Consider the following 18,072-nt stretch of genomic DNA (forward strand, 5'->3'; position numbering starts at 1 on the left):
GGAGCTATGGCTCTAAGAATGCCTTAAGCACAAAAGCCCAGGAACAGCACCCAGGCCCTGAATTCAAGCTCCAGAATCAGAGGAAATGAAGGGTAGGGGCAGGGTGAGGGGTGGGGGGAGGGAGGAAGGAAAGAAAGAAGGAAGGAATAGAGGCAGAGAGGCCTCCAAGGAGATAATACTGTTGCAACTGATTGTTGAATGAAGCATGTAGATTTTTCAGGAGGATCAAATGGATTACAACTACATGAGACAGTCCCCGAGCCCAAAATCTTTAAAAAAATAATGCATGGTTAGGGTAAGAGAGTGGCAGAAAAATGTAGTGGATCTGTAGTTAGGGGTCAAATCACAAAGATGCTAAAGGATATCATGACAAGTTGGGAATGGGCTCAGATGACTTAGAGAAGACCAGGAAGGAGGCAAGGTTGAGAAAGGCACAGGGACTATATATCTCCGTTCTAAGGACAGAACCTGCTACCCTGGCTTTATTGATAGCACAGCCTTTCTCTTTTAAAAGTGCTTTGGTTTAGAGGAAATAGTTTATAGTCGTTCAAGTGACAGAATAGGATGGCAATTTTAGGAAGACAAATCTTAGTACTAAGGAAGATGGAATTAGACTCAGAGATTTCCACAGGGCTCTTCCTCAAAATGAAAATAGATGAATGTCAATGCCATCTCTTACGAACGGTGGCCTGGAGGGACTTTTATTTCCTCAAGGCCGATACCCTGAGTAAGAAAAAAAACAAAAACAAAGAAAAGATGTTGGTTGGGCACTAGTGGCACTGTGGCTGAAGTGGTAGAGCGCTCACCTTGAGCTGAAGAGCCGAGGAACAGCACACAGGCCCAAAGTTCAAGCCCCATGACCAACCAAAATAATAATAATAATTTTTTTTAAGTCACAAATACAAGCTATGAGGAGAAAGGTATTCACTATGTTGGACTATCTACCACTGAGCAGAATTTAACTGTGCATAAAGATGGATTCTTGTGGAATGTTATACCCTAGCATAATGTTAGATCTTCAGTATAGGTGATAAAACACGTAAGTTGCAAGAAGAAATAGATAGTGAGCCACATATATTGATAAGAAAAACCTGCCTTTACCTGAACTAGCTCAACCTTGCCATTATCAGAATTAACTCAGTTTCATAAGGAAAAGCCTGCTATTGCCAGAAGCAGGTAATTTCTCTCTCTCTCTCTCTTTCTCTGAGAGAGAGAGAGAGAGAGAGAGAGAGAGAGAGAGAGAGAGAGAGAGAGAGAGAGAGAGAGAGATGTTGTAAAAAAAATGTTGTACAGAGGGGTTACAGTTACATGAGTAGGGTAATGAGTACATCGTACCGAGTATTGTTACCTCCTCCTTTGTTTTCCCCTTACCATCACTTCCTTCCCCACCTCCCCAACTCCTCCTGCACCCCCCCACACACATTGTAAAGTTTGTTTTCAACATAGTGTCCTGTACATCTCGTCGTCACAATGGGTCAGCCTGCATCCCCATTTAAGCATTCTGCAATATCCCTTCCCCTTCCCAAATCACAAAAATGTATATACAAGATGCAAAACACCGGCATCAAATCCAGTGAAAACAGGGGTTATACCGTGGGAAGAACATAGAAATGAAACAAAAGAATCACATAGTACATTGTAAATACATTAACAACATTAGCTAGAAGAAAAAAACCATTTGTGTCCCTGTCTTGGGGTACATTTTGCTTAACATTATCTTATGTGGTCATATGTACATAGCCTTTGACCTTCTCTGCTTGTCCTAGACATGTACTACTCATTGAAAACAAGGGAAACCATGGACCTATGTTTCTTTGGGCTTGGCTTACTTCATTTAATATAATTTTTTCCAAGTCTTTCCATTTCCTAACAAATGTGGCAATGTCATTCTTTCTGACTGAGGCATAGGATATATATATATATATATATATATATATATATATATAATATGTGTATATATATGTATATATATATATATATATATATATACATATGCCACATTTTCTTGATCTATTCATCTACTGAGGGGCATTTGGGTTGGCTATGGTAAATAATACTGCAATGAACATGGTTGTGCTGGTAGCTTTGGTATGACCTTGTTTGTGATTCTTTGGGTAAATGCCCCAAAGTGGGATTGCTGGGTCATAAGGGAGCTCTATGTGGAGTCTTTTGAGGAACCTCTATACAGCTTTCCAGAGTGGTTGAACAAGTTTTCACTACCACCAACAATGCAGTAGGGTTCCCTTTTTGCCACAGTCCCTCCAACATCTGTTGTTACTAGATTTTTTGATTATAGCCATTCTAACTGGGGTGAGATGGAATCTCAGTGTTGTCTTGATTTGCATTTCTTTTATGGCTAGAGAAGTTGAGCATTTCTTCATGTGTCTACTGGTCATTCTTATTTCCTCTAGAGAAGTCTCTCTTTAAGTCTTTAGCCCATTTATTATTCAGGCAGTTGTTTCTTTGAGGATTTCTTGTTGGGAGATTTAGTGTTTTCAGTTTCAGGTATATTTTAGATATGAGACCCTTGTCTGTTGTATGGCTAGTGAAGATCTTCTCCCAGTTTGAGGGCTTGCTGTTGATCTTGCTAGCTATCTCCTTTGCCTTGCAGAAGCTCTGCAGTTTCATGCAATCCCATTTGTCCAACCTTTCTTTGATTTGTTGTGCTTCTGGGTCTCTATTAAGAAAATTTCAGCCTGTGCCAAGGAGCCCTAGAGTTTCTCCTATTCCTTCCTGTAATGTTTTCATGGAGTATGCTTTTATTTCGAGGTCTTTGATCCATTTGGAGTTGATTCTGGTACATGGTGATATATACAGATCTAGCTTTTGTTTTCTACAGGTGATTAACCAATTTTGCCAGCACCAGTTACTAGAAAGGCTGTCTTTCTTCCATTCTATTTCTTTAGCTCCTTGTCAAAGATTAGGTGGTTATAGGTCTGTGGGTTCATTTCTGGGTCTTTGGTCCTATTCCATTGGTCCTCAGGTCTGTTTTTATGCCAGTATCAAGCTGTTTTGATTACTATGGCTTTGTAGTAGAGTTTGGAATTTGGAATTGATATTCCTCCAGTGCTGTTCTTTTTTACTAAGTATTGTTTTTGCTGTTTGGGGTCTTTTATTGTTCCAAATGTATTTTTGGATTGCTTCTTCTATTTTATTGAAGAGTGAGGTTGGGATATTGATAGGTATCACATTGAATTTGTAGATAGCCTTTAGAAGTATTGCCATTTTCACAATGTTGATCTTTCCAATCTAGGAGCATGGGAGGTTTTTCCACTTCCTTAGTTCTGCTTTAATTTCCTTTTTCAGATTTTTAAAGGTTTTGTCATACAGGACCTTCACCTTTTTTGTTATGTTCACTCCTAAGTATTTTATTTTTTTTTGTGGGGCTATTACGAATGGAGTTGCTTTCCTAATTTCAGCCACACTCTTCTCATTATTGGCATACAGGAAAGCCATTGATTTCTGAGGGTTAATTTTATACCCTGCTATTTTGCCTAAGTTTCTGATCAGCTCAAGTAACTTTGGAGTGGAGTCCATGGGGTTCTTCAAATTCAAGATCATGTCATCTGCAAAGGAGAGTTTTACTTCTTCTTTCCCTATTTGGATCCCCTTTATGTCTGCATCTTGTCTTATTGCCCTAGCCAGGCATTCTAATACTAGGTTGAAGAGGAGTGAAGAGTGGACATCCTTGTCTTGTTCCTGAACCTTTATTATATTGAAGAATGTCCCATGGATTCCTAGGTTTTCCAGAGATTTCATCATAAAGGGGTGTTGGATCTTGTCAAATGCTTTTTCTGCATCTATTGATATTACCATGTGGTTATCATCCTTGCTCTTGTTGATGTGATGAATTATAGTAATTGTTTTGCATATATTGAACTAGCTTTGCATTCCTGAAATGAATCCTGTTTGATGGTGGTGTATGATTTTTTTAATGAGTTGTTGAAACCGATTGGCCAAGATTTTGTTGAGAAGTTTTGTGTTGATATTCATCAAAGAAATGGCTCTATAGTTCTCTTTCTTTGATGTGTCCCTGCCAGGTTTTGGGATGGGGGTTATGCTGGCTTCATAAAAAGAGTGTGGTAGTGAATTTTTGCTTTAAATTTCATTGAAGAGATGGAGGAGTATTGGTGTGAGTCTGCTTTGAAGGCCTTGTAGAATTCACCTGTAAATCTATCTGGTCCTGGGCTTTTCTTGGGTGGGAGGTCTCCTACTGCTATTGCTATTTTAGTGCTTGACATGGATCTGTTAAGTTGGTTTAAATCATCTTGGTTTATTTTGGGTATGTCAATATTTGCTAGAAATTTGTCCATATCTTTCAGATTCTCAAACTGATTAGCATAAAGGAAGAACCAGGTAATTTCTGAGCAACTGTAGGCATTGGGGCAAACCAAAACTCAGAACACCTGTGCTCTATCCAGAGCCAAAACCAGAAAGCAAGTGCTATAGAAGGATTGTATTCCTGTTGGTTGGGACTCAGACTTTGTATCAGAACTCCGCTGGACTCTCCAGCATAATGAAGCTGAATTCACCAGTTCTTCTAGTACTACTTGCTTCTTCCTGGATTATTTTCCACAGCAATATAAACACACAAATGTTGTATGGTTGTATATATTTATGGTTTTATAAGAACATGTTTTGTTTATTAATGCTGGGGATGAACCAACCCATTCATTTTTACCATTGGTTAAGTCTGAGGAGGGATATGCCCTAGTAAAATTAGAATGTCACTTAAAGACTATTATCATTAGACTGTATGAGTAAATTAGGGTGGCTATAGGAAAATATTCAGCCTGGATGGCTTGAACCATGGAAACTTACTTCCTCACTGTCTTAGAGGCCAGCAGTCTGAAATCAAGTGAAGATTTAAGCCTTGAGGGTGGAGCTACATAAATTGCTTGGAATTTCTGTGCGAGGAAGATTTGCGTCTTCTTTCTGATTTATTTTCTTAATGCATGTGTGTGTGTGTGTGTGTGTGTGTGTGTGTGTGTGTGTGTGTGTGTGTGTGTGTGTGTGTGTGTTGCTGGTACTAGGGCTTAAACTCAGGGCCTCCCACTATCAGCTACTTTTTTTCTCAAGGCTGACATTCTACCCTTTTGGAAATCAGTGTTGCACAGACTTTTCTGCCAGTATTGGCTTTGAATCTGAATCATCATATCTCAGTCTCTTGAGTAGCTAGAATCACAGGCGTGAACAGGGACCAGTATTTACCAAAGCTTATTAACTTTTAAAACCATATATCCTTGACTCATCTATCAGTCAACATATCAATAAACATATACTATTATTTTAACTATTTTAAAAGAATATTTGGATGATACCTAGATAACAATTTATCTTAATCCCACAAATAGTGTATTAGGGTTCTTGCTCCCACACACCCTGGCCAGCATCTGTTATTCATATTCTTGATGATGGCTGTTCTAGCATGGGTGAGATGAGATCTCAGTGTTGTTTGGATTCACATTTCCTCTATGGAGTAAACACATACAATGTTGTATGCAAGTGTACACAAATGTATGAACTATGGTATTTGTAAGGAAGAATTCAAGCAGGTAACTCCTTAGAAAAAAAATGACTCACATGAATACCAGGACACTGGCATTTGAAAGGTGTTGAAGGTGGAGGAGTCAAAGGGAGGGAGGAGACTCCCAAAGAGAGGAACCATAATATGCAGTGCAGAATATGCATTCATAATATGCAATGCATAGCCTATGAAACTAAGAAAATTGAGGAGAGGGTTGGGTTAGATATAGCTTGTGTGTGTGTGTGTGTGTGTGTGTGTGTGTGTGTGTGTGTGTGTGTGTGCTGGTCAAGGGGGTTGAATCCAAGGCCTGGGCACTGTCCCTGAGCTCTTCTGCTTGACACTAACTCTAACTTGAGCTACAGTCCTACTTCTGACTTTTTGCTAGTTAATTGGAGATGAGAGCCTCACAGACTGATTTTGAACTGTGGTCCTCAGATCTCAGCCTCCTAAGTACCTAGGATTATAGGTGTAAGCCACCAGTCCTGGCTAAGAGCAGATTTTTTCCCCAGAGTTTTATAATGTAAGTAATTATGTAGCACTTAAGACTATAGTACTGCATTATCCTGACCACGTAATTGTAACTCCTCTGTACAGTATGTTCACAAATAAAATAAAATTAAATTAAAAAAAAAGACTATAGTACTGTGTAACTCTCACTGATCTTTTAATAAGCAGGTTATATAACTGTTTAAGACTATGCTCAGCTTAGACAATGAGTGAGTTCTCTTTAGACCAACAATGAAGCCGTCAGTAGCTTCATGGCATATGGCAGATTGGCAGCCTTGACTTACAAAACCAAAGGTCCCATAGCCAGGTTGTTAGAGTAAATTAGACTTTGCCAGAAAACCATCCAGGTACAAAGAACAAAGAAAAGGTTTATTGCCAGTAAAGGGACCAACAAGACTCCTCTCACAAGAGAGAAGAAGCACCAGCTATTGTGTCTGGTGTTGGGTGACCTTTTATAACCTACAAGATTTAGGAGGTGGAGACCCTAGTGTGGACGTGAGGCTCAGGGGCTTCATCATGGTGGACTAGGGATTTATGGCTGCTTCCTCAGTAGTAGATAAGGGGCCTCCAGCTGAAGGTCACTCTAAGGGATCTTGCTTCCTTATATGGTGATGGCTGACCCAGAGGAATGCCATCTCAAGGTAAAGGGAGGGGGAGGGCTGGAGGCTGATTATTTCCTGCCTTTACTAAATGGGCCTAGTGTTGCCTAGGAAAGGAGCATGCTAAGCTATGGGAAGGGGAAAAAGCATGCTAAGATATGGGAAAGTAGCTCATTGGGCTAACACAGGTGCCAGTGGCTCACACCTAGAATCCCAGTACTCAGGAGGCAGAAATCTGAAGGATCACAGTTCAAAACCAGGCCAGTCAGGAAAGTCTGCAAGACACTTATCACCAGTTAACCACAAAAAGCCAAAAATGCAACTGTAGCGCAAGTGCTAAAGCACTAGCCTTGAGCCAAAAAGCTCTAGGACAGCACCCAGGCCCCTGGACTCATACAGCCTCAAAAAATCTCAAGTCCTTTGTGGTGTACTGGGAGCTAGCATGCATGCATCAGGCTTTTCCTGCACACAGAGGAAGACTCTTAACTGGAATGAGACTTTCCAGGTATCTTTCATACCTCCCTCTTTCTGCCTTGTGGTGCACAATACTGATGAATATTTCTTTCCATCCATTGTCACCCTTTTTTTTTTTTGCAGATATTTCTGTCAGCCTGTTAGCCGTTGTGGTGAGCTTCTGTGGGCTGGCTCTGTTAGTGGTCTCACTTTTTGTGTTCTGGAAGTTGTGCTGGCCTTGCTGGAAAAGCAAACCTGTTGCCCCCAGTGCAAGTGCAGCTCCACAAAGCCCTTCCCAGGCTCCCACGCAAGTCTTGGAGACAGAAGAGAAAAAAGAAGACAAAGAACAAGAAAAGCCAGTGGTAAAAGCCATGGAGCCCGCAATCAAAATCAGCCACACTTCCCCTGACATCCCAGCTGAAGTCCAAACAGCTTTAAAAGAACATTTAATTAAACATTCACGTGTGCAAAGACAGACGACTGAGCCAACATCTTCCTCCCGGTAAGGAAAGATAAATACACACTCGTGTGTGTGTATGTGTGTGTGTGTGTGTGTGAGTGTGTGTGAGTGTGTGTGTGTCTGTGTGTGTCTGTGTCTGTGTCTGTGTGTTGATTTCAGAAGAGCAAGGAACTTAGGAAAACAGTAATGTAGAATCTTTTCAGTTTAGTTTCATCAACCAAGAAGTAGTGGGAATAAATACCAAACAGGCATGTGAAATGTATAGCATGGAGGTCCTAAAGATTAGGAACCATGTAGTAGTTCATGATCCCATTAACAGAGACCAATGTTTAATCTAGAATTAGCACTTACTCTAGAAACAGAAAAGTGCCAGGAAAGTCACTCATGGGTACAAAAATCTCATAGTGAGGACTTCCATACAAGTCTTTATTAGGAGAAATTCCAAGTTTACAGTCAGGGAGGAGAAAGGAGACAAAACCCAAAAATATTCTTTGGAAGAAAATTAATCAAGCTGCACCAGTGACTCACACAGTCCCAGCAACTCTGTAGGCTGAGATCTGAGGATCATGGTTCAAAGCTATCTGGACAGAAAAGTTTGTGAGATTCTTACCTTCAATTAGCTAGCAAAGAAAAAAGAAGACAGGATTGGAAGTCTGGCTCAAGTGGTAGATTATCAGCCTTGAGTGGAAAAAAGCTAAGGGAGAGTACAAGGCCCTGAGTTCAAGTCCCAGTACCAACACACACCAAACAGTAATAATAATAATCTGCCATAGTATATTCAAATGGTATTCACGATGAGATCCAAGCCAAGAACCTGTAATCCTAGCTACTCAGGAGGCTAAGCTTTGAAGATCATGATTCAAAGCCAGCTCAAGCAGAAAAGTCTGTGAGACTCTTTATCTTCAATTAAACTAAATAAATAAATAAATAAAAAAGAGCCACAAGTAGAGCTGTAGCTCAAATGGTACAGCACTTGCATTGAGCAAAAAAGCTCAAGAAAAGCACCTAGGCCCTGATTCAAGCCCAGGACAGCACCAAAAAAACAAAAAAAAAAAGAAGAGGTATTTTGTTCTGCTAAGTATATATCCATCCTTAAATGACAGCATGACAGTGGCAATTTCTCTCTGGTTCACACAATAGCATCTGGTTTTATTTTAGGGCAGGGTGAATTCCAAAGCTAATTTGTGGGATGTGAGCCCATGTTTCTCACTAACTAAATTCCCTCCTAACCTTACCCTCCTACCTCTCCAAGCCCGGGGTGCACCTACGCTGTCTGCCATGACATACTTTTGTGGGTTTACAAATGTGTCAAATTGGAAAACTGGGTCATGTTTGTTTGCTAGGCCTGAAGGGCTATTCAACCTACCTTTTGTGAAGATAAAAGAGGATTTGTATTTATAAATAAATCCATTCAAGAAGGAGAACAGGAATTTTTGTTATCCTTTCAGATAGGGAACTTCAGGCTCAGGAAGATGGAGGATTCTTTTTTTTTTGGGGGGGGGGTCCGATCATGGGCCTGAACTCTGGGCCTGGGCACTGTCCCTCAGCTCTTCAGTTCAAGGCTAGCGCTCTACCACTTGAGCCACAGCACTACTTCCGGCTTTTTTCCTTTTTGCTTATGTGGTGCTGGGGAATTGAACCCAGGGCCTCATGCATGCAAGGCAAGTGCTCTACCACTGAGCCACCTTCCCAGCCCTGAAGGATTCTTTTTTATGTGACAACCACGGCATGCCTCATACTTATTACGTTGCTTTTTCTAAACAGTGGCATTTGACATTTTAACAATTATTTTTGTGATAATATAAGCCAATAAATGTTAATTTTAATTATGGATACTTTGGTTATATAATAACTTTCCAAAATATTTGTTTTTTACATGTCCTAAAAATGAATAAAACAGGTATGTAGGAGGAGTTGCTCTTTTCTTTCCTTTTTTTTTTTCTTTTTATGCCAGTCCTGGGTATTGAACTCAAGGTCTGGGTGCTATTCCTGAGCTTTCTTGCTCAAGCCTAACACTCTAACACTTGAGCCACAGCTCCACTTCTGGCTTTTTGATGGTTAATTGGAGATAAGAGTCTCACAGACTTTCCTGCCTAGGGCTGGCTTTGAACCATGATCTTCATATCTTAGCCTCCTGAGTAGCTAGGATTGCAAACCACCAGCACCAGCTGAATTTACTCTTTTCTAAAACATTGTCCCAATGTGTGTAATCTGGGTGAAGGTGACTCATGTAGCTCCTTGATCATCTTTACTACAATTCCTGAAAATTGTGACAAAATATTATATTCAATCTTTAATAAAATATTATATTTAGTTTTCTGTGTGGACTGGTACTGGGCTTGAACTTAGGGTCTCTTGTTCACTCTTGGCTTTTTCATTCAAGGCTGCTGCTATACTTGTTGAATCATGCCTCCATTTCCAGCTTTTTGTTAGTATATTGGAGATAAGAGTTGCAAGAACATTTGTGCTGGGCTGGCTTTGAACTATGATTTTCAGATTTCAGTATCCTGAATACTTAGGATGACAGGTGTGAGCCACCCATACCTGGATTTGATACTAATATTGAATTAAACAGCAAAACATTTAAAAATGCCAATGCTAGCCAGGCGCCAGTGGCTCACGCCTGTAATCCTAGCTACTCAGTTGGCTGAGATCTGAGGATCACAGTTCAAAGCCAGCCTGCACAGGAAAGTCCATGAGACTCTTATCTCCAAAAAACCACTAGAAAACTGGAAGTGGTGCTGTAGCTCAAGCACTAGAGTGCTTACCTTGTGCTGAAGAGCTGAGGGACAGCACCCAAGCCCAGAGTTCAAGCCCCACAACTGACAAAAAAAATAAGTAAATAAAAGGGCTGGGAAGGTGGCTCAGTGGTAGAGCATTTGCCTTGCATGCATGAGGCCCTGGGTTTGGTTCCTCAGCACAACATAAGCAAAAAGAAAAAAGCCGGAAGTGGTGCTGTGGCTCAAGTGGTAGAGTGCTAGCCTTGAGCTGAAGAGCTGAGGGACAGCGCCCAGGCCCAGAGTTCAGGCCCCACGACCGGACCCAATAAATAAATAAATAAATAAATAAATAAATAATGCCAGTGCTACCCTTTATCTGCAGAGATGTCCTGAAATTTTTTCCAGATGCCTTTAAGCACCAAGCTAATAAATAAGGAAAACGGATGCACTTTCCCCTTGCATTCATAACTGTGATAACATTGAATTGGTAACTTAGAAATAGTTAAGAGATGAATAGAAATGACCAATAATGAAACAGAATGAGAACAACAATATATTGTAATGACAGTTGTGTGCCTTCAGTCTCTCATACCATGTACTGTGTTCACCTTTCTTCCTGTGATGATGTGAGAAGATGCAATGCTTACATCATGCTATGTACTGTGAGGTAGTGCATGGCTGCCATGTAAGGTTACTGGAACACAAATATCGCTGTGTTATAGCAGTATGTTTGATAACCAGATATGCAGTAAGTGACTGCAAGGCAGGTAGCAAATACAAGGTGGAAATATGGGACAGAAGGAAGAGTGAACCATACCCTGACTGCAAACAAGCAGAATAGACTGAGAATGCCTTACACAAGTCAGGAAAATAACCAAATTAAAACTTACAAACTCATCTAGACACTGGTGGCTCACACCTGTCATCTTAGCCACTCAGAAGGCTGAGACAGAAGGATTGTGCATCAAAGCCAGCCTGGATAGAAAATTTCATGTCTTATCTCCAATTTGCTAGTAAAACCTAGCAGCGGATTTGTGACTCAAAGTGATAGAGCTTCAGCCTTGAGGGAAAAAAGCTAAGGGACAACACCTAGACTCTGAGTTCAAGCCTCAGCACTGGCATAGTAAAAAGAAATGGTTATGAATTACTTCTGGAACTTTCACTATATCCAAAACATGCCAATGCATTCACTAATATTATATCCAGTATTGTTCAATATATCCAGGTTTTAATTTGATAATAGAGGCAACAGGCATCTAAAACCAAGGAAAAAAGTAAACTAAGGATTAAAGAGTACTATATTAATGACAGTAATATTTATTCAACTTCTTTTGGTTGGTGAGTATACCTTAAATAGGAAAACTTAATTTGTAAAGAAATTTAAGGTAGCCTATGTTTTTCAGAAACATATTCTAGTTATATTATATTTTCTGTTCAGTATTGTAAGACTGATTGCCCTAAGCTATGGGAGAATGAAAGAATAAATTCTTGAACAAAACATGTACAAGTCCAGGCACTGGTGGCTCATTTCTGTGATCCTTGCTATTCAAAAGGCTGACACCCAGAGGATCATAGTTAAAAACCAGCATAGGCAGAAAATTTCTCAAGACTCCATCTCCAATTAACCAGCAAAAAGCTGAGTTGGAGTTGTGGCTCAAGTGGTAGAGCACCAGCCAAGAGCAAATAAGCAAACTGACTGAAACTCTGAGTTTAAGCCTAGGTACTGATAAAAAAAAAAAAAAAAACACCCACACACTATGTAAAGATGTGGCTTTGGTATAAATTGGCTTGACACAAGATATGTCATTTTATCCCTGACTTCTCAGTAATTATGTGACCAAAACAGTGATTATGTCAGAAAACCTTCTGTCAATCTTCAAAAACATGAAATTAGATTGTACATATCTAGTATTTTCTGAGAGGAAAAAATACAACACAAATTCATAGTTTTGCCAGAACTTTGCTATCATTTCATCTGTTTCTTTGAAGTTCTGTGTTTATATGAGTGGCTAGGCAAGGAAGAGATAAATGAATTTTTTTTAATTTTTATTTATTTTTTATTGTGAAAATACTGTACAGAGGGGTTACAATTACATGGGCAAGATAATGAGTACATTTCTTATCAAACATTGTCACCTCCTCCTTTGTTTCCCCTTCCCATCCCTTCCCAGCCTTCCTAGCTCCCCTACCCAATCCTCCCCCCTCCAAAGTTATAAAGTTCGTTTTCGACATGACAACTTGTACTTCTCATTGTTGCAACGGGTCCACCTGTATCCTTATTTAAATGACTTGTTTTTCCCCTTCCCCTACACAAATTATATCAACAACAAATACAGTGAAAGCAGGGGTTATACTGTGGGGGAGGGACATACAAAGCAACAAAGAAATCATCTTATAAATGCGCTAGAAACAAATGCATGAAAGAAAAAAAACATTTGAATACATATCTTAGGGTTCATTTTCCTAACATCAACTTGTCTGACCTTTTCTGCTTGACTCATACATATACTAGATATTGCAAATAAGGGAAACCATGGGACCTATGTTTCTTTGGGCTTGGCTTACTTCACTTAATATAATTTTTTCCAAGTCTTTCCATTTCCTAACAAATGGGGCAATGTCATTCTTTCTGATGGAGGCATAGAATTCCATTGTGTATATATACCACATTTTCTTGATCCATTCATCTACTGAGGGGCATCTGGGTTGGTTCCATATCTTAGCTATAGTAAATAATGCTGCAATAAGCATAGTTGTGCTGGTAGCTTTAGTGTGGTCTTGTTTGTAAACATTTGGGTAAATGCCCAAAAGTGGGATTGCTGGGTCATAGGGGAGCTCTATGTGGAGTCTTTTGAGGAACCTCCATACTACTTTCCAAAGTGGTTGAACGAGTTTACACTCCCACCAACAATGAAGTAAGGTTCCCTTCTGTCCACAATTTTTTTGTTGTTGTTGGTGGTGGTTGTGGGCTTGATCCCAGGTTCTGGGCATTGTCCCTGAGCCTGTTTGTGCTCAAGGCTAGCACTCTACCACTTGAGTCATAACACTACTTGCGGTTTTTGAGTGGTTAATTGGAGGTAAGAGTCTTATGGGAACTTCTTGCCTGGCTTTGAACCACAGTCCTCAGATCTCAGCCTCCTGAGTAGCTAATATTTACAGGCATGAGCCACTGGTGCCCACTTAAATAATTCATTTTGAACACTTGCAACTTTATCACCTTGCCAAGACAGACATTCTGCTAATCTTTCATCAATCTGCATAAAGTAAATATTATTAATTATCCCTATTAGTTCTGAGTTTATAAAAACCCAGAGAGATTATAAATATTGCTTGAAGTTATGCAATTGGCTGGAGTAAGAATTCAAATTTATCCAGATTGTGAAGAAAAAAAAAATTTTGGCAACTAGAGATGTTGGTTGCAAATTCAGCTGAGGACAAGTAGTTTAGAGTTGGAAAATTAAGGGATCTTCCTTCTCTTCTATGCAATTAGAAGTCTGGAAATGTAGCCAGGTGCTGGGGGTTCACACCTGCAATCCTTGTTACTCAAAGGGAGAGATCTGAAGATCACAGTTCAAAGCCAGCCCAGACATGAAAGTCCATGAGACTCTTATCTCCAATTAACCAGCTGGAAGAGGAGCTGTGGCTTAAGAAGTAAGTGTACCAATCTTCCATGAAAAAGCTAAAGGACAAAGCTCAGGTCCTGAGTTTAAACCCTAATATCAGCCTCATGCCACCCTACCCCCAAAAAGCAGGAAAAAATCTAGAATTTTGAATTTTTTACTTGAATGACAAGATTCATAATTCTAAATCTATTTGGCCTTGAAATGCATTTCTCATCAAAAACTTGATTTATTTCTTTTTTACTTCTCAAAACCCCTCAGCATTAATTACATCACCACACTAGAAATTACCTTAGTATGGCGAGAAAGAAAATTTCATAGTTGTTTATTCTGAAGTCCAGTTGGACACTTGGGGTGGAGAGTACAATATTATTCAAATTATTCAGCTCCAGTGCCAACTTTTTCCCAAGATATGGAGAAATCAAACCTACATTCATGCGCATTCATACATGCATGTCTACTGTATTCACTTCTGTATTGAGGTTTTGCGGTTGTGGTTGTGGTTGCTTACACAGTGCCACAGAGACACAGTAAATGGGTATTAAAAATTAGTAAATGGATGTTCCTCTTGTATTGCCTATGCCAATAGGTCTTTCATGGTTCTACACAAGAAGGGAGTTCAGCTTTGTTATCACCCTTCTGAAAATCTTGACTATATTTACCTCTGTGTGCTTGTGCTATTTTCCTTGTCTAAGTAGTGAACTTTTTTTTAATCTACTCTTAAGATCCTTATAGAAACTGTACCCGAGAGTCTACTTCCTCTTCCCAGTTACAATCTTACTATTTAAATTTGTAGTTACAACCTCACAATTAGTTATAGCATCTTATTACTTACACAAAGAACAAGAGTGTGGCCTACTTTTATGCCTTCCTAATTTCCAGCAAGGTGTAGGGGCATAATAAGCATCAAATGAAGGCTTTTGATTGGTTGATCATTATTGCACTTCGTTTTGCTCAGTTACAGGCATCCAGGGTTGAGATGACACTGCGCTGATCTGAGAAGAAGGTTGATGGTGGTGTACTGACAGGCTGAGAATGAGAGGCACTATTCTGTGCATTCATTGATAGTGTAATGAGTGAAATTGTCTATCATTTGTAGTCAAGACTAAAGTGATTGTTATGTATTGTAGCTTTGTATTGCCCTGAGATTAGTGTTCTATTTCTCTGTAACTATACATCTAGATTTATATGTTGGTTTCCTACATTTGCAATTTTAGATCCAGCTTTCAATATTGAGCATATGGGAAAGTGAAGCAGAGCTATCCTACTTAAATGCTGCACAATTATAAGACAGATATGTCTTCAGGACCCGCTCTTGGCCAGTATACAAGAAATTATCAGTGAGCCCTTAGAGCATTCTTCCTGATGAGAGATGTATGGCTTTCGGCCACTTGATAGTAATTTGGTCAGAAAAGTTTATGCTAATAGAATGATTTGTGAAAAATACGTGTTTGTTTGCTTTTTTATCTAGGGAGCTATAAAGTGTGTATATATACTTCAGAAAGGCTATTTACGCAAATTATGGGTGGCTCCATGTGAGGCCTTCATAAAAACTCTGGATGCCAAAGCTCATTTGGGCCTGAGCAGGAGCAGCTCTTTGCTGCGTTGTTGCTGTGCAGAACTGCTGCTTCTATGAAACTTTGCTGAGAGCAAATGATTGGAAGCTGGCACCCATCTTGTCCTGGAACTCACCCCTTGTTTCCTTTCCTGTTTCTGACAGAAATAAACAGAATAAACCACAACCATTTGTATACAAACAAAAAAATAAGAGTGAAATCATCAGTGGCAAACTAATCTGTTGAAAATGAGGAATTATAGACAGATGTGTCACTGTGTGTGAGAATTCTAGGTTCCTGCTGGAAATAATTAAGAGGCATAATGAGGGATCCATTTGGACAAGAACAAAAGCAGGAGGATACACTGAAGGAATAATCACTGACTCATGTTCTAGGGGGTGTAGAAGATTTATAATTAGCTATGGTTGATTAGAAGAGTCATTCATAAAACCATCACACAATGTCAGAAAGAATAATGGGTGTTCTTGGTTGTAAGGAAAAGGAGGAAGTATGTGATATATAATATATATTGAAAAAATAAGCAGGATTAGATCATCTTATTTACTGTTAAGGAATTTTTCAACATTAAATTTCTCTCAAAGGAGAGAAAAAAATGAATTTTTTTTTGTTCCAAGTCATTGTAAAAAGAAAAAAAAAAAGAAAAGAAAAACACAATGTTATACAAGCTAGTTCCAAATGAAACACCAAGTGTTTTGAAATGGGGTAACTCTGCACCAAGCCAGACAAAATAGACCCAGACTTGGAGAGTTTATCTTCTGGCACTAGTAAGTTTTGTTTCTTCTATATAAGCATTACTAAAAAGTTGACCAGGGTGTGTGTGTGTGTGTGTGTGTGTGTGTGTGTGTGTGTGTGTGTGTGTGTGTGTGTGTAGACTAGGGCATAAACTTAGGGTTTGTGTGCTGTCTATTAGAGTTTTTGCTTTGTATAATAGAATTTGACACTCTACTATTTGGGTCACACTTCCATTTCTAGCTTTTTGCTGGTTAATTAGAGATAAGCAGTTCACAGACTTTCCTTCAGGCTTTAAATTCTAAACCTTAGATCTCAGCCTCCTAATTAGGAGGCATGAGCTACTAATTATGAGCTACAAACTTCTTGCTTGGCTGTTTATTCTTTATAATACAAATAATTCCTGGGAAATTTCATGTCACCAGTCACAAGAAACTTAGAGTACATTATTTTCATAAAAATCTAACAGGTGTTTTCTTGGTCCAGAATATGATTGTGATGAAATGCATATAGAAAGGAGTAATACTTAGCTTCTTATAAAGACCAAAGTGTATTAAAAAGGTTTGAGTGGTTGGGTGCCCATAGCTCCTGCCCGTAATCCTAGGTACTCAGGAGGCTGAGATCTGAGGATCATGGTTCAAAGCCAACTGAAGTAGGAGAGTCTATGAGACTCTTATCTCCAATTAGCCACCAAAAAGCCAGAAGTAGAGCTGTGGCTCAAGTGGTAGAAAGTCTCATGATAGTATACAGGCCCTGAGTTCAAGCCCCAGGGCCAGGATACATACACACACACACACACACACACACACACACACACACACACACACACACACACAAACACAATTTGGATAATGGAATATAGGTATGAAAAATGGTTCTTTGATTCCATCAATTACATTTATCCTTGAGATCAAATGGACATTTAGAAAGTTCCAGAGGACAGCAGGGGAATTCAGCTCTCTAAAACAGAGCACATCTCATCAAGAGGCAGACTCATGGCAGTTGTAAACAGAAAGGCTCTAAAATATTAGAATGCATACAGAAATTTCGAGTTTACATATATAATTAAGGTCTAAAGAGCTTGTAGGGAATCTTGTTTTACTGTAGAATAAGCTTTCAGATTTGTTATTTTGGCCATGTATTACTGAGAATATTTGATGGGTATGACTTCATTCTAAGTTTTTGACTTGAAATATATATGAGAAGCATGTTCACAGAACATTATTTGTAGTTTAAAAACCACCGAGACATATTTTCCAATCAAATTACTTCACAGACATTTCTTTGGGTATATGCTCGTCAAAATCATCTGCTTATCATTCTTCGTTATAGTATCAATTTTTAGTATGGAGTGATGTCAAAGGAAGTATTTTTAGAATAACCTCTTCTTTAATCTGTTATTAATGTACAAATGCCAAGAATTTCTCTGTAGAGAATAAAAGTAGGTAATTTAAATGCATTTTGTTATATTACATACTTGGGAATGCTGCTGCTGCTGATTTTGTGCCATGTTGGGGCATGAACTCAGGTCCTAGGCACTATCCCTTGGTTTTTACCCTCAGGGCTGGCACTCTAACACTAAAGCTTCACTTCTGGCTTTGTTTTGTGTGTGTGCTGGTCCTGGGGCTTGAACTCAGGGCCTAGGTGTTGTCCCTGAGCTTCTTTTTACTCAAGGCTGACACTTTACCATTTGAACCACAACTCTGCTTCCAGTTTTTTGGTGGTTAATTGGAAATAAGAATCTCACAGCCTTTCCTGCCAAGGCTGGCTTCTAATCATGATCCTCAGATCTCAGCCTCTTGAGTAGATAGGATGACAGGCATGAGCCACCAGCTCTTGGATTATTATAATACTTTCCTCTTCTCAGTTTCAACCTCATG

At 39.3% G+C, this 18,072-nt stretch overlaps 1 protein-coding gene across 1 annotated transcript in view; it reads left to right on the forward strand.

Moving 5' to 3' along the window:
• Positions 1 to 18,072, forward strand: part of Syt10 (synaptotagmin 10) — an 83,272-nt gene that overhangs the window by 18,613 nt on the left and 46,587 nt on the right. The window contains exon 2 of the mRNA XM_070038820.1: positions 7,231 to 7,588. Coding sequence (XP_069894921.1) covers positions 7,231 to 7,588 — 358 coding nt within the window. The remainder of the gene's footprint in view (positions 1 to 7,230; positions 7,589 to 18,072) is intronic.

The sequence above is a fragment of the Dipodomys merriami genome, unplaced genomic scaffold, assembly GCF_024711535.1.
Source record: "Dipodomys merriami isolate MVZ:Mamm:240054 unplaced genomic scaffold, mDipMer1.0.p SCAF_10, whole genome shotgun sequence".
Taxonomy (NCBI): domain Eukaryota; kingdom Metazoa; phylum Chordata; class Mammalia; order Rodentia; family Heteromyidae; genus Dipodomys; species Dipodomys merriami.